General features: G+C 42.2%; 4 protein-coding genes across 4 annotated transcripts; 2 read left to right on the top strand and 2 right to left on the bottom strand.

Annotated features, from left to right (window-relative positions):
* The first annotated feature begins 1,440 nt into the window (after positions 1–1,440).
* On the top strand, positions 1,441–3,544 carry LOC18043503 (nudix hydrolase 1). The gene is made up of 2 exons (XM_006437697.2): positions 1,441–1,624; positions 2,372–3,544. The coding sequence occupies exons 1-2, from the start codon at positions 1,498–1,500 to the stop codon at positions 2,668–2,670; spliced, it is 426 nt and encodes a 141-aa protein (XP_006437760.1). The 5' UTR covers positions 1,441–1,497; the 3' UTR covers positions 2,671–3,544.
* Positions 2,803–3,779, bottom strand: LOC18043505 (DTW domain-containing protein 2). Its single transcript, XM_006437696.2, has one exon. It carries the CDS (start codon positions 3,536–3,538, stop codon positions 2,804–2,806), a length of 735 nt encoding a protein of 244 aa, XP_006437759.1. The 5' UTR covers positions 3,539–3,779; the 3' UTR covers position 2,803.
* Positions 3,780–12,058: 8,279 nt separating this feature from the next.
* On the bottom strand, positions 12,059–14,195 carry LOC112099176. The gene is made up of 2 exons (XM_024186289.1): positions 13,355–14,195; positions 12,059–13,245 (listed from the first exon to the last, which is right to left on the bottom strand). Exons 1-2 carry the CDS (start codon positions 14,193–14,195, stop codon positions 12,059–12,061), a joined length of 2,028 nt encoding a protein of 675 aa, XP_024042057.1.
* Positions 14,196–17,150: 2,955 nt separating this feature from the next.
* Positions 17,151–18,339, top strand: LOC18043502 (protein MIZU-KUSSEI 1). The gene has a single exon (XM_006437695.2). The coding sequence runs from the start codon at positions 17,234–17,236 to the stop codon at positions 18,044–18,046; it is 813 nt and encodes a 270-aa protein (XP_006437758.1). The 5' UTR covers positions 17,151–17,233; the 3' UTR covers positions 18,047–18,339.
* The last annotated feature ends 6,971 nt before the right edge of the window (positions 18,340–25,310 follow it).

The raw sequence follows: 25,310 nt of genomic DNA, 5'->3' as shown, positions 1-25,310 counted from the left end.
AAAATGTATCCACATGAAATTTGTTATTAACTTTTCATTTATGTGAAAGATCAACAGATCGTGGCATCTTTGAACAAGTCAAGAAGGGCGTGTTTCTCCACATATAACGGGATGCGATGCAATTTGCCTCTAATTTGGTGGTCTTTTGGGCCTCCTCTAGAGCCTAGAGGCATTTTATGTTGCACAAAGTGCGGGCTTCACATTTTTAAAATTTCATGAAATAGTGTGTAAATGGTAAGACAAAAAATGAATTTGAAGGAAAATCAACTTCTATTGTGCCCGTCTTTGGTGATAGAGAGTGGCTTTAAGAAGTCTGGCAAAACATGAATTAGTAGAGCCAAAACTTACAGTATAAAGTTATGAACGATGTATCTTTTGTGGAGCTGTAATTTGTTATGTGCACATGCAATCAACTTAGGTGGAGTTATATCTTCTAATAGTATCTCTAGAGGCACAATTGCTCTGCTCCATAATATTCATTGTGAAAATACAATGGGTTAATTAATTGTTTCTAGTTATAGTTTGTTTACATACCGAAATGTTAAATCAATTAAATTATAACGATGTTTGCTCACAATCTATATCGATTGACCTGAGTATTAAACTATTAATGGGTAATTAGACCTGAGTATTAAACTATTAGTGGGTAAGTAGAAATTGACCAAATTACTAAGTGGACAAAAATAGACGTAGATTATATTGAGTTGCTGTAACTTTTATATAATAAAAATTTCACCGTGAAATAAATGTTTATAGTGTGTTAGAAAATATGATTTTTTTTTAATAAATCAAAGGGTACAAATCATTTCCTATGGAAATGTTTCCAGCCGGACAACCATTTGCGAATAATTAAAAGTTAATTTCGCTAAAAGTAAATATTAAATATGACTTTTAAAATCAAAATTTTAGGTTGCATGTGCTCCATCTTTGTTGAAGATCCATCATTATATTGGTTGAAAAAGCCGAATCTAGCAATAGAGAGCAACTGAAAAGAGCTGAGGCTGTATATCTCGCATTACCTTAAGTTATTTCACATTGTTACGAAGACGTTCTTATGTAAATGTCTCTTGTATATTTTATTCTTCACCTTCGTTAGTAAGTAAAAACTTTCTCGATCATGTATTATTTTGGTGTTTCTATAAAATGATATTAAAACTAGATCGCACTTCACTTATCAGTATTGTTGAATTAAATTTTGTGCTTGTGTTTAAGAAAAAAAATATTATTTTTAAAGTTTGGGAAATAATAATTTTAACTCCAAAAATAAGTAAAAATAATAAAGGTTTTCAAATTATGATGTAACAATAAGAAGCCTTCTGCGCATTTGCATTTGGGATTGATAACAATCCGTTAATCTTAAGGGTATTTTAGACTTTTCAATGCAATTTGGCCACTTTCATCAGTCCATTTGCAATTTTCCTTTTCCTTTTTGAGGGCCGCGGCACTCTGTTCAGTGTTCACTGTTCAAACTTCAAAAAGTCGTACGAAAAAAAGGCCATGGAAAATAGGCCGAGAGTTGGAGTCGTAGTGTTCGTGCTGCGTGGGAAATCGGTGCTGTTGGGGCAGCGCCGATCCTCCATCGGTGACTCTACCTATGCTCTTCCCGGCGGCCACCTCGAGTTTGGTCAGTTTCTCACTCATTACTTTTCCATCAAGTTCGAGATCTTTTTTTTTTTTTTTTAACTCATCACATAAATCAAACTCCGTTTTGTTTCATCTCATTTTTTATGCGTAACATTTCAGTTAATTTCTGGTTCGGGCTGCGTCAGGTTTTATCACTAATTACAAAGAGAGAAGAGAAAATATTTTGGATTAGAAAATAAGGACAAAATTGCATTAGATCTAATTTATTGTATCTACATTTGTATTTGTAATAGCTTTGTGGCCCAAGTTTGCGGTGAGCTAATTGCAGTAAAACATCAGATAAAGAGAATATTTTGTGATATATTTTACCACTAGTGCAATTTTGTTACTCTGTTGGAACTCACTAATGTAGATTTGGCTGACAATATATGTATTAAGATTTAATTAGAGTTCACATATGTGCATCTAAATTTAATCAAGAGATGAACTAATTACAAATTCATACATGTTTCTAAAGGATTGAATAATGATATAGTCAGTATTCACGAGTTCCTAAAGGATTAGCATAAAGAAGAATTTATTCCCTTTCTTGATAGAATTCCCATCAAATAAGGCTATCAAGACGGAATAAACTAGAAGATCCATTGTATATTTGAGTGTTTTCGGTACTTGAACAACAACAAATTAAGGTACGGTAAATTTACTGATGTTTATGTATTCGATAGATATTTCTGTATCATAAAGTTTTTCTTTCATACTCAGATTTCTGTTTCTTCTTCATCTTCAGGGGAGAGCTTTGAGGAATGTGCAGCCAGAGAATTGAAAGAGGAAACTGGGTTGGATATTGAGAAAATAGAGTTCTTAACCGTGACAAACAGTGTCTTCCTGGAGAATCCTAAACCATCACACTATGTCGTCATATTTCTTCGCGCAGCCTTGGCCGATCCCCTCCAGGAGCCCCAGAATCTTGAACCCGACAAGTGTCACGGTTGGGATTGGTACGATTGGAACAATCTTCCTCAACCATTGTTCTGGCCTCTAGAGAAAATGGTACAAAGTGGGTTCAATCCCTTTCCAATTGACTAGATAATTTGATATTAGAGATTGCTTCTGTTGCTACATTGTCAAGCTCATTCAACATTTTTATGCCATGTATTCTATATTATTACCTAGTTTTCAAATCTTACACCTGAGAGGAATGAAAACAACGAAAACTCATTCATTCAAGCAATGTTTTCATTTCGTTCTGTTTGCTCTTTTTCAACAGTTTAGGCCTTAGTTTGACAGGCTTCAAAAACCCAGCTTGTAACCTAACCATCTCTCTCAAAACCCCAATTAAAACCCTCTCAATATCATCTCCTTTATCTTCAATTGCCCCCAAAACCCTAGCCACTGCTTCCAAAGTACTAACGCAACCCTTAAACGGCTCTTTTCTTAGCACCAACTCGTCGTCGTAAATGCTCCCACCTGTCAAATTCTCGTCCACATCCAAACAAGCCCTTATGGCTCCTACACTTTCCAGAACCCCTTCGCTCGCCTTCACCATCTCTTTCGCGTGCTTCCACGTGGCATCGAACGCTATTAGGAGTACATTGTCGTGGTTGTTCAGCGTCTGTTTGAGATCCGATAGCGTGACTGCGGGTGTTGTTGGGGATGGTGGGAAGAGGTAGATCGTGGCGAACGGGGATTGGTCGGTGAAGTGGGAGTGGAGGAGTTTGCGGGAGAGGTGGGTGGTGACGTGGCGGACGGATTTCGTTAGGAGACGTGCCGTGTTGAGCTTGTGGTGGGCCTCGTGTGGGTGGTGGATGATTAGGATTCTTGTGTTGGTGGTGATCGGTGTGGTGGGGATGACGTGGCAGAGACATACTGCCTGTGGACGGTCGCAGTTGCCGCATATCCGGCGGCGCTGCGGCGGCGGCGAGTTGCTTCTGCTGCTGGGGTCGTCTGATTCCATGTTTGATGTATGTGTCGCCGTATGCTGATCGAAGCTTTTCCTTTCTTTTTGTTCCGCGTAATGGGACAGTCAAAACGCAGCGTTTGCTTTCTTCTATTTTCGCCGTCACTAACCTTAGGCCCACATCTGGAATATTGGCCAGCCTATGGAAGCCCAATAAAACCCACATGACGGCCAATAGCTGGATGGTAAGTGGACCAAATTAACCTTCGAATACAGTTTAATGTCAGGGCCCTGGGCCCCTGCCGACCGTTAAGAGTTTCAAATTTAATATAATTACTTCCAAAATTTGTTGTGAATATGATTTGAAAATGGCTTACGAGAGGATTTCAATATTGTTATGAAGAGAGAACTTTTTATTCAATATTGTTACATCTACATATCGATATGATTTTCAGGTTTAAAATTTTAGAGGCTGTGATGGAATCCAAAAAATCGTCTACATAACTTTTTTGGTTGAAGTGACTGTTAAGTAAATACAAGCACCAGGTCGGCTATGCTATTATTTCCACCCCGGTGTGGATCACCTCAGCCTATGGTACGAGCCGAACACAGGGACAAGCATAAACCGACCAGAGGGGAACCCCTGCTAGGGGAATGTATCGACCAGAGGTATACACCGAGCCGATACCTGTCCCCCAGAAAGCGGGAACACAATCCCACAGAACCGCGGCCGTTACGCTGTTCCCAGAACACAGAATCGCGGCCGTTACGCTTTTCCCAGAACCGTTGAAGGACACGTAAGTCCCCACGTTTGCGACAATGCAACGGTTAGAGTCCCGTGAGGGGCTGCCACTACCCGAAAAAGGGGGGGATGAAGGGCAAACGGAAAGGTGGGGACAGCGGCTATAAAAGAAAAGGAACTCAACGGAGAAATGGACAGAAAAACTGAGAGAGGGAAAACGCTGCCAAATTGCAACCAGACCATTTTCCTACGAATTTCAGATAAACTTCTTGAACCCAAATCACATTGTTTTCCCGTAAACACCTTGAGCTAACTTAGGCATCGAAGGGTTTACGCCGGCAAAACCACCGGCGTCTCTGATCCGTTTTTTGGTGAGCGCATGTCTATTGAGAGGAAGGGGGACGATTCCAGTTCCAGTGAACGAGCAACAACAGATAACACAAACGTTGGTGAAAGAATCTGGTCGGTCAAAGGGCGAGCAGATTTCAGCATCAACATTTTGGCGCCGTCTGTGGGGAGCTGGATAAAAAGCTACCACCGAATTAGCACTTACCAGAGAGACAGAGAACAAGTAGACATGGATTTGTCAAGGAAAGACGCTTTGAGGGAGGATAACGAATCGGGGGAAACAATCACCCTTCGGGAAATTGCAAATGAAGCCCGAGAGAGGGTGACGCAAGATCGATTGGAACGGATGGAGAGGCAAATGGAGACTCTCGCCACCATACTGAATGAGCTAAGAGATGAGCGGAGAAGGGATCGCGAAATCCTCGTGGGGAGAGATGATGTGGGAGCAGAGCCCAACATCCGGAGGCATAGAGTCGAGGAGATCCCTCCGCCAGCGGACCAACCTTATGGGGTTCATCCCCACAGAAGCACTGGTTGGATTCCTGGAGAACAAGTAGACGAAGGGAGGAACCAACCTCGCCCCAGGCAAGTACCGGGAGCTGATGGCCGAGGAGTCAACGCTGATGAAGGAGAGCTCAGACAGCGGTTGCAAAATACCGAGCAGGAGCGAGATCAGATAGCTGCACGTGATCCTGACCGTGCTGTAGAATTGGAGGGAGAGGTGCGCAGACTAGCGCAAGTGATAGAGGAGATACAGGGTAAGAGGAAACCCCCGAGCTGGAGGATAATGCTAGATGAAGAATCTCCGCTATCAGCTGAGATCATGGGTACCATAATCCCAAGAGATTTCCGCTTCCCCGACCTCAAATACTCCGGGCGAAGTGATCCACTGGTGCACATTGAGCGTTTCAACGACATGACAGGTGTGCAGGGGCTGACACCAGCTCAGAGGTGCAGGGCGTTCCCGTTGACGCTAGAGGGACGAGCTCGAGAATGGTACCGCAAGCTACCCCGAGGAAGTATAAAGGGGTATGAGCAGTTGTGTCAGGAGTTGGCCGAGCAGTTCCGAGGGGCAGTAGCCCCAGAGGACGACATGATGGAACTGATGGGGATGAAACAGGAGGAGCACGAGTCCCTACGGGATTTTGTAAAGCGATACCACCGAGCCGTACTTGATTTGGGAGCTTTCAATCACCCGCAGGCGTTGAGGGGTTTAAAGGAGGGTGTGAGGATAGGCCGGCTATGGTATAACCTGAGAAGCCCCCTGGTGCAGAATTATTCAGCAGGGTATGAGCAGGCGAGACGAGATATTGAAATTGAAGAGGAGAAATCAGCAAGACTAAAAAGTGAACAGCTAGAAGAGCTGAGGCGGAAGGAGCGGAGAGCCCCGAAAGGGAGCGGGTTGGGAAAGCGAACTGGAGAATCTTCAGGGATGGGCGGAACATCAGCTCGGTCCCGCCCTTACCCCATAACTCCGAGAGCACAACAGTTCCAACACAGCCGGGCTCAACCTCCACGCCCCCCAATCCCAGAGCGGCAGCGAGAATTCCGGCAGATGGCTGCCCACCCCTATCACAACACTCTCAGAACATTACATGCAACCGATTCCAGGGCTAGTCGACTAGATCAATTAGCAACTGGGACAGCCCGAGGTGACATTCATGATAGCCGATCAGTTCAGCTAATAGATCAGAGCTCGGCCTATAGACAATACACTCCATTAAAGATCTCCATGGATGAACTATATGAGAGGATCGAGGGAAGAGGCCTGCTATACCCTCCAGCCCCAATAACAAAACCGGCTCATCGACGGGATAAGAACAGATTCTGCAAATTCCACGACACTCACGGTCACACAATCAGCCAATGTCGTGACCTGAAGATTCAGGTGGAAGATTTAGTAAGGAACCGATACTTGGATGAGTATGTAGACGGAGTGTCCCCTGTCATTGAGTCAGAGTACATACGGGATGAAGGAGTTGAGAGGAGTCTGGAACGAGAACAGCCGACCATCCGTGTGATAGCAGGAGGGCCAACATTGGCCGGGGATTCAAACAGAGCACGGAAGAACTATGGGAGATACGCCATGGCTGGCAAAGAGGTGCTTCTGAATTTACCGGCAGCCAAAAGAGCAAAAGTGCGGCAAGTTCCTATTATGTGGACGGAAGATGACGAAGAGGGTATTTTGTATCCTCATGAGGATGCCTTGGTGATTGAGGCAAAGGTGGCCGGTACAGAATTGCAGCGAATACTGGTAGACACGGGCAGCTCAGTAGACATTCTGTTCAAGTCGGCCCTAGATGATATGTGGATTTCAGATTTGAAGCTGGAGCGGACAAATACTTCCTTGAAAGGATTTGGAGGGGGACGGTTAACTCCCTTGGGGATCATTGAACTCCCGATTACTGTAGGGACAAAGCCGTTTGAACGAACGATGATACTGGACTTCGTCGTGGTAGAGGAAAGAAGCCCTTACCAGATGATATTGGGGAGACCGTTCATGAGGATAACCCAATGTGTAATGTCCACGCATTATCTAGCGCTGAAGTACAGAGTAAATGGAGTTGTGGGTGTAGTAAAGGGCGACCAGAGGATGGCCAGGAGCTGCTATGCTACAGCGGCCAAGGAAACGTTGCAGGTCACCTCTCTAGATAACCGGGGGGAGTCAAAAAACGGTCGCCAGGAACCTGTTGAGAAGCTGGAGGAAGTTATTGTTAGCAGGAGTGACCCGAGCAGAGTGGTTAAAGTCGGATCGGAATTGGGTGAAGAAATAAAAGGCGAGCTGGTGAAGTGTCTACAGTCCCATGCGGACATATTTGCCTGGTCTCATGAGGATATGCCAGGTATTGATCGAGGGGTAACTTGTCATAAGCTGGCAGTCAGGAAAGGGGCAAGGCCGGTGAGGCAGAAAAGGAGGTGCTTCAACCAGGAACGGTACGAGGCCATAAATGCGGAAGTAGAAAAACTGCTGAAAGCGGGATTTATAAGGGAAGCCAAGTACCCGGAGTGGATTTCCAATGTAGTACTGGTAAAGAAGGCCAATGAGAAGTGGAGAATGTGTGTAGACTTCACGGACCTCAACAAGGCATGCCCGAAAGACAGCTTCCCCCTACCAAAAATAGATCAGTTGGTGGACTCAACCGCGGGTCATAGTCTGCTCAGTTTCATGGATGCCTTCTCCGGATACAACCAGATACCCATGAACGAGCAGGATGAGGAAAGCACGACCTTTATAACTAACATGGGTTTGTTTTGCTACAGGGTGATGCCTTTCGGCCTGAAAAATGCAGGAGCTACCTATCAAAGGTTGGTGAACAAGATCTTCAAGCCATTGATCGGACATACAATGGAGGTATATGTGGACGATATGATCACAAAGTCCAAAGAACCAAGGGATCACGTGAAGCATCTTGAGGAAACCTTTGAATTACTGAGGAAGTACGAGATGAAGTTAAACCCGGAGAAATGTGCATTTGGGGTCAGCTCTGGCAAATTTCTGGGATTCCTGGTGAGCCATCGAGGGATTGAGGCCAACCCGGAAAAGATACGAGCAGTGATAGAAATGAGGTCGCCACGAACAGTAAAGGAGGTGCAGAGCCTTACGGGGAGGTTGGCAGCATTGAACCGATTTATTTCGCGAGCCACTGATAAGTGTCACCCTTTCTTCCAAGTCATAAAGAAAGGGAGGAAGATGGAATGGACACCGGAATGCGAGGAGGCATTTGGACAGTTGAAGGAATATCTAGCCCGCGCCCCGTTACTATCAATTCCGAGAGAGGGTGACCAGCTGTTTTTGTACTTAGCAATCTCTAAGTGGGCTACCAGCTCGGTTTTAGTCAGGGAAGAAGAAGGGAAGCAACGCCCGGTATATTACGCAAGCAAGGCCCTAGTGGACGCAGAAACTAGATATCCGCTAATGGAGAAATGGGCGCTAGCTCTGATAACGGCGGCACGCAAACTCCGACCATATTTCCAAGCCCACCAGATTGTTGTGATGACCGACCAACCCCTTCGGCAAGTACTTCAAAAACCGGATGCGTCAGGTCGGTTAGTAAAATGGTCGGTGGAGTTGAGCGAATTTGACCTGTCGTACAGGCCCCGAGGGGCAATCAAGGCCCAAGCCCTGGTAGATTTTATGGTGGACCGCATTGAACCAGGGGAAGAGGTCCAGGAGGGACAACCAACAGAACAGGAGGATTCGAAGAGGATATGGTTGGTGATGGTTGATGGTTCACGTAGTGAACAGGGATCCGGGGCAGGAGTTATAATACGAAGCCCAGAAGGTGTTGAGGTATCCTACGCTGTAAAGTTCGAATTCCAGCTTACGAACAACCAAGCTGAATATGAGGCCTTCATTATTGGTCTCGGTCTTGCATATACGCTACGAGCAGAAAGGGTTGAAATCCGAGCAGACTCCCAGCTAGTATGCAACCAGCTCAGCGATCAATTCCAAGTAAGGGAAGAGAAATTGGGATTTTATGTAAAGAAGGCGAGGCAGATGGTCGAACTATTCAAGGAAGTAGAGGTGAAGCAGATATCCCGGAACGAAAATTACCGAGCTGACATGTTGGCTAGGATGGCCGCAACTGTAGATCCCAAATTACCTAAATCAGTTCCACTAGAGGTGAGGACCTCGCCGAGTATAGGAGAAGAAGTAGAGGTAATGAGAGTAAGCACTGAAGAATCCTGGATGGACCCGATCCTTGCATACATCCGCGATGGAGTTTTACCAGAGGACAAAAGGCAAGCGAGAAAGCTAAAATGCCGAGCAGCGAGATACACATTACTCGATGGAGTACTCTATCGCCGAGGATTCACTTTGCCCCTGTTGAGATGTGTGGATGATGAGGAGGCAGATTATGTATTAAGGGAAATTCATGAAGGAATTTGCGGCAATCACTCGGGAGCGAGAACTTTAGCCTTCAAGGCACTCCGACAAGGATACTTCTGGCCAACTGTTGAGTGTTAGAAAATGCATATTTATAAAGGAGAAAACCGTCATTTTACATTTTAAGTCTTACTAACAACCCTTACTTTTATATATTTAACCTTCTTGTGATTTAATTACATGTGTTTTATTTTAATTAAGTATTTTATGTATTTTAGGGGCATTATAGTCATTTCACAATAAAGGAGAGATCAGACGGCAAAACGGACATCACTTTTGAACTCAGGACGGTCGAAAACCTTAGGAGGAGCATAAAAGGAAAAATGGCACTATTCACATGTACGGTACTATTCACGTGTACGGTACTGTATACGTTACTGTTCACGACACTGTTCACATAGACGGATGATGACGTGGCATTGACCGATGATGTGGCATTGACTGATGAGATGTCACGATCCTGTTGGACTAAAATTCTTATGTACTGTTGATGGTGACGTGGCAGCATATCAGTGGACGAAAAATCTCGCGTACGGTGCATGCATCACACAGGATTATTTTCAACCAAACCGCGTTACTGTTCATCCGGGTCAAACCGCGTTACTGTTCAAAGTCGGGTCAAACCGTGTTACTGTTCATCCGCGTGGTCAAACCGTGGACTGTTGACTGATGACGTGGCGCAATCCTGAGCGTCCAAACAGTTTTAGCATATACCAAATCATTTCCACCATAAATCCAACAACCCATTTACAAAATTAATTCTACACAATTAAAATCCACCTCCTCGTGGGATCGACACTCGTCACCATAGATCTATACTACAATAGATTCGTGCGCTTGCGAGTACATTAAAATTTGCACAACACCAACCATGCATCAGGATGCGAAAAGGATGGCAAAAAACTGTAAAACCTGCCAAAGCTTCTCCGAGGTTCCTGCACAACCCCCAGAGAAGCTGACCACCATGACATCCCCGTGGCCTTTCGCTCAATGGGGAATCGACTTGATCGGACCGTTACCTAAGGGCCGAGGAGCGGCGACACATGCAATTGTGGCGATAGACTATTTCACCAAGTGGGTGGAAGTGGGAGTCCTCAGCCAAATCACGGAGAAGAAGACAACAGATTTTATTTGGAGAAATATCATCTGCAGATACGGGATCCCCTATACCATCGTTACAGACAATGGGAGACAGTTTGACAACGGCAACTTCAGGGAATTTTGCCGAAATTTGGGGGTGGACCTGAAATTCTGCACCCCGGCACACCCCCAGGCAAACGGATAAGTGGAAGCAGCCAACAAAGTGATAAAGAAGCTCCTGAAAACTAGACTGGGAGAGAAGAAGGGGGCCTGGGTTGACGAGTTACCAGGAGTGTTATGGGCTTATCGGACAACTCACAAGACCGCCACAGGGGAAACTCCGTTCGCCTTAGCATTTGGTCATGAGGCGGTAATCCCAGCAGAAATTGGAGTGGGGACACATCGAACGGAATATTTCAACGAGGAGCAAAATGACGAGCAGATTTGCTTAAACCTAGACTTGCTTGAGGAGAAGAGGGCAGGGGCATCGCAGAAAGTGGCCCAGTGTCAGCAAAGGATGATGCGTTATTACAACAAGAACGTACGCGTGAGGCAATTCCGAGCAGGAGATTGGGTACTTAGGAAGGTGAACCAAAACACCAGAGAACCTAACCATGGCGCCCTTGGCCCGAAGTGGGAAGGCCCGTACAGGGTGATACGCGCCACTGGACCAGGAGCTTATAAGTTAGCATACCAGGATGGGCGAGACGTGAAAAGGTCGTGGAACGCCGAGCACTTGAAGAAATATTTCCAGTAAGCAAAATGCTCTACTGAATTCTCGTTCTGACAAGTTATTTCTGTTAAATGCATGATAGCCTGTTGTACATGCATATGTTCTATGTTTTTTGTAAGGCATTCAAATTTCAGTAAAGATGAATCCAGCATGAAGTCCCCTGGTAGCAAGACCAGTAAAAATATTACTAAGGCAACAAAGTGCCTGCTTCTGCTCGGTCAACGAAGACCAGCAGCTAATTTCTCGAAAGTGTCACTAAGGCAAGTAAGTGCCTGCTTCTGCTCGGTCAACGAGGACCAGCAGCTAAATTTATGAAGATGTTACTAAGGCAACAAAATGCCTGCTTCTGCTCGGTCAACGAAGACCAGCAGCTAAATTCTCGAAAGTTTCGCTAAGGCAAGAAAATGCCTGTTTCTGCTCGGTCAACAAAAGACCAGCAGCTAAAGCTACGAAAATTCTACGAAGGCAACAAAGTGCCTGCTTCTGCTCGGTCAACAAAGGACCAGCAGCTAATTTTTCGTAAATTTTATTAAGGCAAATGAGTGTCTGCTTCTGCTCGGTCAACAAAGGACCAGCAGCTAATTTTTCGTAAATTTTATTAAGGCAAATGAGTGTCTGCTTCTGCTCGGTCAACGAAAGACCAGCAACTAATTTTTCAAAAAATTTTGCTAAATGCAAGTAAACACCAGACAAGAGATCCAATAGAAAGTATCTGGAAATCTCATAAATGTTCAATTCTTTATCAAACGAATACAACTCAAGAGTTCATACAAAAAAAAAGGGGGCCTAAAGATTATGAGAGTCAGCGGCTCCAGCAGCTGAAAGATCAGCGACCTCGGGAGGTAAAGGGTCAGCAATCTCAGGAGGTGGGAGATCAGCATTACCGGGACGTACAGGCACGGACCCTTGACCTACTTCGAAAGCACGTCCCCCAATTTCCTCCTCCTGCGCCCTATCCAAAGGAGCCTCCACCTGATCCTGCTCACCCTGCTCCTTATCTCCCTGGCTGGCCCCAGTCATATACCTCTCCACCCCAGATTCCAGCTTGCTCACGTCGAGCTCGGGGTATTCTTCCTTGAGTACAGACATGATACACTTATAGCTGAAAGCAACCCCGGAGTTGTACTCAGCATCCAACCGATCATCCACATCAGCGGATTTGCCTTTCTCTTCAGCCAGCTGGTCACTCAGGGATTTGATCTCTCCCTCAAGGGCGGTCCTCAAAGTATCCCTTTCACTTTGAGCAACTTGAAGGTCAGACTTTAGGCCACCCAACTCGTCCTCAAGATTGGAGGAGGTGGACTCAGCAACCGCAACCTTCTCCGCCAGCTCCGACATCTGCTGGTTCAGTTCGGCCAGCTTCTCCTTGGAACGATCAGCAGAGTCAGCTTTCTTCTTCAGCTCCTGATTGTCAGCTTGAAGCTTCCTCTCATGGCGCGCGGCCCCGGCCTTGTAACACGAAACCATGGTGGCCAGCCTGAAGGATACTCTCTGAACAGAAGCAGCCAACTCTGAGAGGTCCATACTCTCAATGTCCTTCACCATCTTGGGCCCCACCGATCTTTTGTAATCCTTCTGATACAAGCTCAGGTAGTCGCCTTGTTCCCGAGATGGCAGAGGGGAGGATCGGTCCCCAGACTGGAGGCTGACCTCGGGACTCTTGTCAGAAGTTCTCTCCCCACCACTCTTACGGGGCGGGGGAGGGGGCAGAGCAGGAACAGGAGCCTTGGATGGGCCTACGCTGGTTTTCTTCGGAGGAGGAGGTCGGTTGCTGGAGCTGCCTGAAGCTCGACCACACTTTCTGGTCATAGCACTGAGAATCTTGTTATCCATCCCGGCAGCTATATCCACTAAGCCCGAGCCGACCAGACTTGTTGGTGACAGGAGGTCTTGGCAGGTAGACGCGTTCAATAGAGCCGTTTCCACCTGAAGCAAAGGCCAATCTTCAAGCCCCCCAATCAGACCCCACGATTCTGAAATAGCACAAAAGGTTAAAGAACCCAATAAGTAGCAATTTTATCAATAATATAGGCAAAAATGAACGACCTGGGGTGACAAAATTCGTTGGAAGGTAAATATCACCACCCAGCGAGTGAGCTGCTGGACACCAATTCCCCCCAGCAAAGAAGAATTTGTTCTTCCAATTTTTGCACGAGGAGGGGAAGCCGGTGATTAGTTTCCTCTTCGCAGAGCTCGACATGAAATAATACCAGCCTGCTTCCCTCGGGCTACTCCTCAGTTGGTATAGATGCTTCACTTCAACAAGGGAGGGCTCCTCTGATTCACACCTCTTCCACAACACATACATAGCCGAGAGAACCCTCCATCCATTGGGATGTAGCTGACCTGGGGCCAGGTGCATACCACCCAATATCTTAGCAAAATAACGTTGAAGGGGCAACCGAGCTCCTAATTTGAAGCTCTCCAGGTGCATCGTCACATACCCCCGCGGAGGCCGACTGGGGACGTCACCTTTTCCTGGAACTACCAGGAGAACCTCTGAAGGAATGTCGTAAAGGTTCCTCAGCTTGAACAGATCGGTTTCGGTGGTAGCACAAGCTGTGTAGTCAATAAGGTAAGAATCCGCCTCTGCCCTATGACCAAGATGCCTTCTTTGAGGAGGTCTGCTCGGTCCGGAGCTACTCCCCTCACCATCACCGACTCCTTCAGGAACCCTAACCCTACCATAGCTGTGGTTCTCACCAGAGCCCGAAGCAGGTCCGCCTCTATTACCTACAAGCTCTATTTCGGGGGAGGGAAAGACAACTAAGGGGCGTGGATACTCAAGGGTATCCCTCCCATAGGAAGGACCTACACTACTGGAGGGACCTAAGAAGTCGGTGGGTATTGGCACGTTGAGGCCTGAACTCTCCGATTCTTCATCACTCTCATCAGCAATCAACTTTCCTCTCCGGTTTGACATATCGGAATCCCGAAAGAAAATAGAGAAAACTCGAGTATATGGACACAAAGAGGGCAACACAGAACCCAATCAACAACAACCAGAGGAGAAGTTAAAAGCAATACCTGGATTGAACTGTCACTGATGGCGCGGCCGTGATAGAGAAAAAATCCAACAAGTGGATACTCCAAACACGAGAAGTGTAAGCAAAGTTCAGAGAGGGGGTTAAGTAACGACGGAGAGACGAGTAACAAAACGATGACGATGTGAGTCTAGGGATTTGAAACGAAAAGGGGGAAACGATGGCATTTAAAGTGATGGAGACGCCAGCTCACTCACCGTACATCGAGGACAGATAACCCGTCGTTTCAAATTTCAAATACGAAGAGTATGGAGATGCCACGTCACTAACCGTTACAAAAGGCCAGGGTAGATGTAAGCCCAGATATGCAATGGGCGCGTGTTCATTTAGGCCCATGCTCAGGTCGGAATCTCCTCAGAAGAAAAATGATATCTCAGATCCGTCCCATTAGACAGAAGACCAGAGGAAAAACCCCCGAATGGATAAGATCCGACTATCAGTTTCTACTCTTGACTCATTTCACTCGCAAGACCAGAAACTGGGGGACTGGTGTTAAGTAAATACAAGCACCAGGTCGGCCATGCTATTATTTCCACCCCGGCGTGGATCACCTCAGCCTATGGTACGAGCCGAACACAGGGACAAGCATAAACCGACCAGAGGGGAACCCCTGACAAGCATAAACCGACCAGAGGGGAACCCCTGACAAGCATAAACCGACCAGAGGGGAACCCCTGCTAGGGGAATGTACCGACCAGAGGTATACACCGAGCCGATACCTGTCCCCCAGAAAGCGGGAACACGATCCCACAGAACCGCGGCTGTTACGCTGTTCCCAGAACACAGAATCGCGGCCGTTACGCTTTTCCCAGAACCGTTGAAGGACACGTAAGTCCCCACGTTTGCGACAATGCAACGGTTAGAGTCCCGTGAGGGGCTGCCACTACCCGAAAAAGGGGGGGATGAAGGGCAAACGGAAAGGTGGGGACAACGGCTATAAAAGAAAAGGAACTCAACGGAGAAATGGACAGAAAAACTGAGAGAGGGAAAACGCTGCCAAATTGCAACCAGACCATTTTCCTACGAATTTCAGATAAACTTCTTGAACCCAAATCACATTGTTTTCCCGTAAACACCTTGAGCTAACTTAGGCATCGGAGGGTTTACGCCGGCAAAACCACCGGCGTCTCTGATCCGTTTTTTGGTGAGTGCAGGTCTATTGAGAGGAAAGGGGACGATTCCAGTTCCAGTGAACGAGCAACAACAGATAACACAAACGTTGGTGAAAGAATCTGGTCGGTCAAAGGGCGAGCAGATTTCAGCATCAACAGTGACGAAGACGGGCATAATCATCTTCGATTCGACAATTTTTAATCAGACCCTAAATTTTATTCTCCAGTAATTAGGTCAGTGGCAGATACAGGATGTTCATCAAAGCTTATCAACTGAACCTTGTTTGTAAACCGAACGAATTTCTATATGTGGCAATGATTTGGTGCATTATTAGCAAGACAATCAATTTGTTAAACCTTAGAAAATTATTTGTGGAAACTAAAAAGCCACTACTAGTTTAATATTTCTCTGAGCTGTTGTAGATTTTTGACTTGGAGAAACTTTAACTGTACAATATAATAGTCATTTTTGTCAACAATTTGGAACTATCATCTATCTGCATAAGGATTTTATAATTAGTCGTTAATACATATCTGATCACTTGTCATTAAGTCGTTGGCTATGGACCATGGTTGGTGATCTACGGCTTTGGTCGATCGGTCTAAGATTAAAATAAACAAAGGGCCAAAAAAATAAAAAAATAAAAATCATAATAACTTGTGATTTCATGTGGGATCGACGGACTTATCATGCTAATTGCTACCTCATAATTCAGCATGCATGGTTTGACTCACGGAGCTAAAAAACGTCCGCATCTCATGTGGAGCACACATGTTGTCTGTAAAGCAAAATCCTAGATGGTACATCTGTCTTGGGATCGCTTCCATTTACACTAAATAATTACACAAATAATTATATGGCTATCAGCCACATTGACGAAGTTTATTGGCTCGATGATTGTAGCCATCATGATTACTGAATAGTTCACTTTTTGACATTGATGCTCTTTTTGGTGTGAAACTGCAGCTAGCTTTATTAATGATTCAGTTTTCTTAGGTTGCGATCGAAACCCATTGTATAAAAAAAAGTGTCATTTAACCAAGAACCTTCTGAATTCACCGCGAAATGACTGCTTGGTCGGGGCACATAGTTAGCTGCAGTATTATGAACTAATAATTCTCTTCTGTTTACCCAAAGGGATAAACAAGAACTGCGATTATTAGAGGATACAAAACACAAAGGTGGCTGACGGGGTGGCTAATGTCTGGGTATATGTGAAATTGGTGGTGGTGGGAGCATGAAATGACTAAAGGGGCAGCCTTGGGGTAGCCCTGTTGGGTACGGTTTGGTGCGTCTTTACCTGCTCGCTCTTAATAAGCTGTTTCCAATGCAAAGTCAGATCAGACTATTCAGTCAAGCTCCCCTCCCTCTCTCTCCCTCTCTCTCCCTCTCTCTCCCTCTCTCCTTTTTCTATACAATTTTCAACTTCAGCCCCCACACTTTTTGATAAAGAAATTAGTAAACACAGCACAAACACAAGCCATTGTCTCCTCAGACTCAGATTCCTTTTACTGCATTCCCATTTCAAACCCCTTCTCTTGTCTCTAATCAGTTGTTTGTTTCTTTGTTTCTTTGTTTCCTGCTGCAGTTAGGTGGGGCTGCTCACCTTCTTTTTGTCAGGATTCTCTTCCAAAGTCCTTTCAGTCTCACAAGGCTGACAAAAGATCACACACAACCAAAGAATAAATTCACTTCCCCACATATCAAACTACACACTAGAAACTTTTACACATAATTAATATTACTCTCTCTCCTAATTAAGTAGTCTCTCTCTCTCTCTCTCGCCAAATTCTCTCTGAAGATCATGAGGACAATCATGGCCAAGACTCCCCATGACTCATCTTTCTCTTTCTCCAGGAGATACTTCAACTGGCCGAAAAAGAAAGTTGAAGATGATGATGATATGGAAGAAATCTTAACCGACTCCTCCTCCATGCATTTCTGCGAAGAACATAACAAAGAAGCAGTGGAGCCGGGAAATATTCCAGGGCCAACCCAAGCCACTTCCATGATGCCAGCACGGAAGAAAAAGTCATCAGCTGTTTCAAAGCTCCGATCAGCTCTCACTGTCTTTGGCAAGAGCAAATCGGCATATCACTCAGGTTTAGGCACTCGAGTGGTCGGTACCCTTTTCGGATACCGACGTGGGCATGTCCATTTTGCGTTTCAGGAAGATGCTAAGTTGAGTCCAGCGTTCCTGATAGAACTGGCAACACCCACGAGTGTTCTGGTTCGGGAAATGGCTTCGGGACTTGTCCGAATTGCCCTGGAATGTGAAAAGAAGACCGAAAAGAAAGGCCTGAAGCTGCTTGAAGAGCCTGTTTGGAGGACTTATTGCAATGGCAAGAAATGCGGATATGCAATGAGGCGTGAATGCGGGCCAGAGGAGTTGAAGATTCTGAAAGCTGTGGAGCCGATTTCGATGGGAGCTGGCGTGTTGCCAGGGGATAATGAAAATGGTGAAGGGAATGGAGCAGGTGGGTCCGAAGGTGAGCTGATGTACATGAGAGCCAGGTTTGAGAGGGTTGTTGGGTCCAAAGATTCTGAGGCCTTTTACATGATGAATCCCGATTGCAGTGGAGGTCCTGAACTTAGTGTGTATCTGCTTAGGGTTTAGCTTTCAAGGTTCAAGTTATAACCAAGACTAAATTTGGAAAAAAAAAAAAGTTGGAGAATGGGTTTGTTGAGATCTGATCTCCATGTATTTTGCAGTTTTTGGTTTTGTGGAATGGGAATGCAAAAGCATGGTAAGATTATAAGATAAATGTGGGCTATGGGTATATGAATGTATAGGTATTAATTCTCTTTTTTGGGAAGTGGTAACAAGGAGCAAATGTGTTTCTCTTTCCGAAAATTTTGTGATCTCTCTGTTCTTTTTCTTGTCTTGTGCTTGCTGTTATTCATATAAACTCTCTGGTCAAATTGGTTTTATGGCTTCACATTTTTCATTGTATTCAACAAGATGGCACATGATAAGCCATCGGTACACTTGCTTAAATTGTGTAATGGGGCTTGTTAGGGCTGGTAACTTGTTAGATGGCACATTAATTTTGCCTTAAATGGAGTGATTAAGCCAATTGTTTGATTTATGGTGACCGTTTTACATGGAATCCTCCTAGTTCTTAGTTGTAGTATTCAAACTATTGGGCAGATGCACATGAATTTGCCGCAAGTCTTCGTTCAAGAACATCCGGAAGCAATTTACTGTATTTATTAGGAACAGTACTGGTCCATTTGGAGATATGGCACCATTGATAATTTTGCTATAACCCTGCCACCACAAGAAATAGCTTTAAGTAAGTTGAGAATTCCTCTGGGTCTGTTAGTTGGGCTTATTTATAATTTATGTGCTCGGCTAATTCGACCTAATAATAATAATATTTACTAAAGCAAAATCTTCCCGGACAAATGTCTTCATCGCCAGCGGATTTTGTTTACCCAACCAAATCAAAATCTCCCCTTCAAATATCTTCTAAATAAACATATAAGCAATTAGGCATCACGAGATTCAAAAATGCTTCCAACCCCATACATATAATCATTTATTATATTTTCAAATCAATTTTAAACATTTTCTTTGATGCGTATTGATTACAGCTAGGAGGAGCAAACAAAATCCGTTGGGATTCCTGATATTGGAGATGCTATTTTGACTGAATCTAAGTTTCAAAGATTCTTGCTTTGGTTGTTAGTTGTTACATGTAGATGCACGAGTCCAAGTTATTGCCTTATCAATTAACTTTAGTTTTTTAAATTTTATCTTCTCCCGAATTGAATAATATAATTCCCATTTATTTTTGTCTCCATATCTTCAAAATGGGCATGCCACATTCCCAATATTCATATCTTTTGTCTTAAGTGATCGAACCAAATTACTTATCTTGGAAGTTGGAAGCAGTACATAACATCTTTGGTTTTAGAGAATTACACATCTCGCAAAGAACTTTGTGGTCTATTTATGTAAACTATGTTCCATAATAATATACTGAAAATTCCACCTATTTTGAAATGAGATAAAAGTTTTGGGAATAATCATTATCTTTCAAATTCTTGATTGCATATCCCCAAGTTTGCACTCATATTTTCTTGGTTTCGCATTCGCCAATTCTCCTCTCATTTATTTAATATATGTATTGGGACAATAAGATGTCGTCTTATTCCGGTCTGGTTACAAGTTTGGACTATAAAATGTAACTGGGACGGGATTGTAGTAGTCGGTTTTAAGGTGTGTTGATAGCATCACTCTCTTAGTATTAGCCAAGGATCCACTTTAAATGAGCCTCTATCTGAAAGCCCAATAAAATCGGGCTTCATCATTTGGCGGAAGTTAAGGCCCAGTTTTGCCTCTACAAAAGTTAGAAAGTGGAAATAATTTGTTTTTGGTTAATTTGATACTTTTGGCAAAAGGGCAAAACGTGAGCGTACTAAATAGCTTCTACGTTATTATTATCTTTTTTTTTTTGGCAGTTTGGAGAACGAAAAATGCTAACCATATAAATTAAAATGGTACCAAACACTATGTTAGTTATTGAATGAGATTTACTATAAATTTTCCTGTTTTCGGATGTTTATAGGAGACGTCTTATCAATAGTTGGTGACTGATGTAGCCTAACTTACAAACTAAGGTAACTTTTAAGTTGTGCAAGGGTGGGAAGAACTAATGCCTTAAATTGTCTAATGTGCATGTAATTTATGGAATTAGGTTTCTGTAGTTCTCTTTATAAATGGGTGCATCAGAGCGAGGTTTATGAGTGGCTGGACACTAATAATAACTTAGGGAAATAAGCCATGGTTGCAGTAGGAGTTCTTCACATGAATGCTGGAGATGGAAAAACTAGCTATGCCAATAACTCCTCCTGCAGGTCTCTTTTAATTCTTTCATTAATTTGTGATTATATTAATTGATTGATTACTGCTTGTAAATTTTGGTGATGTCAATTTATCAGAAAAAAGTAATCCTGCAGGCGAGGGCATTCCTGTAGGAAACTATCAAAAATTTGAGCAGTACACGAAGTACTCTCCCAAGCAACTGCTGTTTCAATGTTGCGGACTTGGGTTGTTCTTCAGGACCATATACTCTCTCGGTCATATCAGAAATCATTGCATTATTCATGGAATTTGTTTGTATATGTTCAGAAAATCACAGAATTTCAGGTGTTTCTCAGTGATCTCCCTGGAAATGACTTCAACACCGTTTTCACGTCTCCTTCTGCTTTCTAGTATCAGTGGAGCCTCAAAGCAGCTGACCAAAATTTATTAGACCCTTTTGAATCTTGTTTCATATCAAACGTCCCTGCTTCCTTCTACACAGGCTTTTCCCAAGCCCGACTATTCATTTTATACATTCTTTTTACAGTCTTCGCGGACTCTCTAAGGTTAATTAGACTGCTAAATAGAAATTGCATATGAGTTAGTATTTTCTTAAATAATGACTATAGAGTAATGATTAGTGGGTGACTGTACTCGCCTTATGGTTAGTGATAGTGTCACGTGACGTTATTTGATTAATTCAAGACTTTAATAATATTTACAAAGTCACAAAATTCTACCATATATTTTAGATATTTATCATAGGATAGGTACTAAATACTCACTAGACTATACCTTTCCTGCTTTCGCAGTTGTAAGGTTTTGAGTTAACTACAGGATTTGCTTCCTAGCTAATAATACTAATTAGTAGTATTGAACTTCAGACTAGATATTTTCTTTACCTCTAGTTGGAATCCGCCCTGTCCACTTGCCACATATTTCAAAAGCTACCATTTCAGATCTTTAAAGTGAATTCCAAATCAGTCTTTGTGCTTCCATTCCCCTTACACTTACTTTTGCTAATATATGGTGAATCAGCAGCCCCTTAAAGATAACCTTATTTTTATATTAACTAATAACCTTCATATTTGTAGCTAACCAATAGTTGAGGTTTATTGTCATTAATACTAAAAATTAATTAATGATTTTATAAAAGTAGATTTAAGACACTATAAATCCATCCTGAACTTTAATCTAGATTCTAAGCTCGGAAGTTATGATGTTGTAAACTCATCCCGCGTAAAATGTTGAATATATATACATACTAACAATGCTGTGAATTAATATTTATAAAGTTAGGTTCCGGAAAATCTTTGGAATAATAAGTGGAATATATACATGGCAAAGTCGAGCCCTGACGGTGTATAAAAAGCTTACTTAGAGCAATTCCGGAGAGATTTGTCACTGTCTCTCAGCTTAGGATCCGAAGAATTAGTGCGTGGAGGATGTATGTTTCTTACTCTCCTTGGGAGGAGCATTGCTATTACCGCTTGGAGCTGCTAACAATATCTCTCCTTCAATTAGTCGATGAGGTTTCCTAGTTTTTCTGTTCAGGATTTGAGTGTTCCCTCCAGCGTAGAGAAGTTTTCTCGACAGAACCCATGCTTGCTACTCATTTTGGAGGCCGTATGGTGAATCCCTCGTTCGCCAAGTATGCCAAGCATGTGGCTCAGCATCTGGCTCTTCACGACCACCAAGAAGTAAACTACTAAACTAGGATTGGATTACAGATTGTCATCCCGTTGCCAATTTTCAGTCTATTTCAAACCAAATTTAAACATTTTAATTCATGCATTATTAAGTGTGTTATTTCTCGTCTCCCATCCATGAAAAAAAAAAGGTACAGATCATGTTGATTTCAGCCCAGAGGCAAGAGCCAGATAAAATCCATTGGGATTCCTAATATTTGGAGTATTATACTGATTAAATCTAAGTTTCGAAGATTTACTTGGGTTACTCCGCGAGTTTATTTTCTTTACTTTTTTATGTTGAAAATGCACCATCAATAAAAAGATAGAAAAATTTTAATTTTATGTCCTTTGTGCCTTTTGTACTAAATCTTGTGCGGTACATTTTGCATTATTCTTTTTTGTATATTTCTTTGGGCTTATCAGTAATTTTCATTTCTTTTTGTTTTCCGTATATTCAAAATGCTTGTTCTTCAAGGCGGCGTGTCATTTTCCTTCCCGATAATTAAAATCGGAGGTGTTTGATAAAAGTGCAAAGCTATTTGATGAAATGCCCATGAAGACCCGTTTTGGCGTGAAAGCAAGAATTTGAATTTAAGCTCTAATGTAAATGCAATTCATCAACAGGAAGCAGGAAGGAAAGCTCATGAAGAATCCAGAAGAATGACAAGGACTACTTGAATCACGGGTCGGTATTGATGCTGCAAATTGAAGGGTTTTGATTTATCAGTGAATGGAGACAAACAGTAAAATTACAAACCTTATCACTATTGTTTGAATTCAACGTGTAATCTCGGCCCTCGATCACTATTTTAGGTCAGCAGGTGTATAGTAGAGTTGATGTGTATGTATTGCGCAGAAATGCAATGGATGAAATAGGTCGGCTTAGACAAATTTGTTGTGCAATTGTTCATTTGTTCTTTATATTCTCTGCATACGTGGGATAAGGTTCAGATTTTCAACTCCAATTCCTATACGTTTTCTTATGTGATTTTATCAAACGTCTTACCAAAATACTTGTAATTTGTCTTACATTAGGTATATTGGGATAACCTCTTAAATCAGCTGGCATGTCGTACGATCAGACTTTTGAGTTTTGTACAACACACTCCTGCATCCATTTATACAAAATCAAATTTGTTTTTTTTTTTTTAATAGATTTTCATTTAATGAACTTTTTTAAATGAATGGTGCTACAGAATGGCCAACAAGATAAACGGAACAACATCGGGAGCCGAATAATCAGAACGCTCCCATGGGCCATGAAAAGAAAGGAGCATTACAAATAATAGTGCAGTTTTGCAATGGACAATAGCTTTCGTTGGGTCAGGGAACCAGCAACAGCCTCTCTATTCAGGGCCCTTAACAAGCCCGTTTTCACCTACTGGTCTGTTTCTGCCAACATTTAATTGGTCCAGCCCAATATTACTGGGGCTACCGGGCTAGTGCCGATGGAAGCCACACTGTGTGTAGTGTTAGGCAAAAAGTTTGTGGATGAAGTTTTGAAAATGTTCAATGGTGGTTGTTCTTTTTTTTTTAAAAAAAAAAAAAAAGGGAAAAAGAAATAAAAAAGCAACACATGGGTTAATTTTCTTAAAATATTATTTAAAAGTAATATTTATCAAACATAATCAATTTTTATTTTACAATTGTTATAATCTTTACACCAATTCAATATTACTGCACCAACTTAATGTTAGACAGATCCGAATCACATAGTCTATATATATATATATAACATCCTAATCACATAGTTGTTAAGTTATCCGATTTCTCTATATTTTTTATTATAAATATTATGAAATTGTAATGCTACTCAAAAACAAAAAATAAAAAAAAAATAAAAGAATGGACCATAGCATATTTAATAGGGCGGAGAATTAAAAGATCTCGTATCTTTCAATCCATGATTTTTCTCCGATTCTTGACTATTAGACAATACTATAATCTCCGGATTTACAATTACAGTGAAAACTGATTCTTCACAAAGTTGTAATGTTTCAGAAAATTTATATATATTATCAGTTGCAAGAAGTCAAAGGAAGTGGACTCTAGGATAGATATTAAACACACAAATATGTTCAAAGAGACATTATGATGCTTAGTCGCTATAATACAAGCTTTAATTTGGTAAGCTAAAAACTGCTTTGCATTGGAAATAGAGAGCTGGTGGTTTTAAGTCTTAACCTAATTTGTATACGGCCCCATCAAAGTAGAATGCACAAATTCAAACTATTAAAGCAGTGATGAATCCTTCTTAATTATGAATTTTAGGTTAAAAAAAGAAAATTCATTGATGATAATTTTTCAATTAATTTTTTTTTTATTTGGCCGATAAAATTAACATAATCTTTCATGTGAATTACACCTTAAGACGTGCACGATATCAGGCAGCTTAATTATAAACTTCACCACCATCTCTGTTTCTTTTTCTTACTTTAGAAAAATGCATTAATTAAGGCTTTTGACTAAGTCATCGCCTTGGCAAATTATGGGATTTGTGACATTCCTTCTTGTGCTAATTTTCCTTATATTATTATATGAATAGCGTGGTTGCAAAGAAGTCATTTTATAAATTTATTGATCACACTTTCAAAATAAACAAGTTATTACTCACAAAGCTAAACAAATGTGTAGGATATAAAATTTATACGAGGATAAACGAAAAGCACGTGCATGGATGAATAAAACATGGGAATAGATGAACAAAAAGAAACAGCTGTTTACAACTACCACATTGTAATATTAATAATATTTATTTATAATTCATTATTAATTTTTCTAAGATAATAGATGAACAAAAACCAACAAAAAAAAAAAAAAAATTGCTCGGTCAAGTGAGTCTCTAAGATATATCTAACTTTATTTATATTAATGTGACATTCCCAAAAATCTGTATCTATAAATATGAATTATAATCACTTATTCATAAAAGGAATACAATTAATATAAAATAATTCATATATTTTCTCTCATAAATCTCATTATTACTTTCTCTCACTTTTTACTGTTTTCTCTTCATCCTGATACAAACCCTTAAATTCTTAAGAAAATAATGAAGGACCATGGGATCCTTCAAAGTGTCCAGCAAAATGAATGCCGAAATTTAGGAGACAATTTTCCAATCTTTAAACTCTTACTTTGCATTGGAAAATAGTAAAAGAAAACCGTGAAACACGACCAATCTAACAGCAAAAATTAACTTAGCCGGAAAGAAATTAAGAGTAATATTATTTGATGGTCTTGAGATTTGGCCATTCATCAAACGAGGAAATTAATTAATTGCACACAAATCTAAAGGGCACGTGACCAAAGCCGAAATGATTGCATTCATTGTGTTTCTACATTCTTTTCGATATCAGAGCAAGAGAAAAATTTTGTTC

This window comes from Citrus clementina, unplaced genomic scaffold, assembly GCF_000493195.1.
Source record: "Citrus clementina cultivar Clemenules unplaced genomic scaffold, Citrus_clementina_v1.0 scaffold_4, whole genome shotgun sequence".
Lineage (NCBI taxonomy): Eukaryota > Viridiplantae > Streptophyta > Magnoliopsida > Sapindales > Rutaceae > Citrus > Citrus x clementina.
This window is presented reverse-complemented; position numbering and strand designations above follow the sequence as displayed.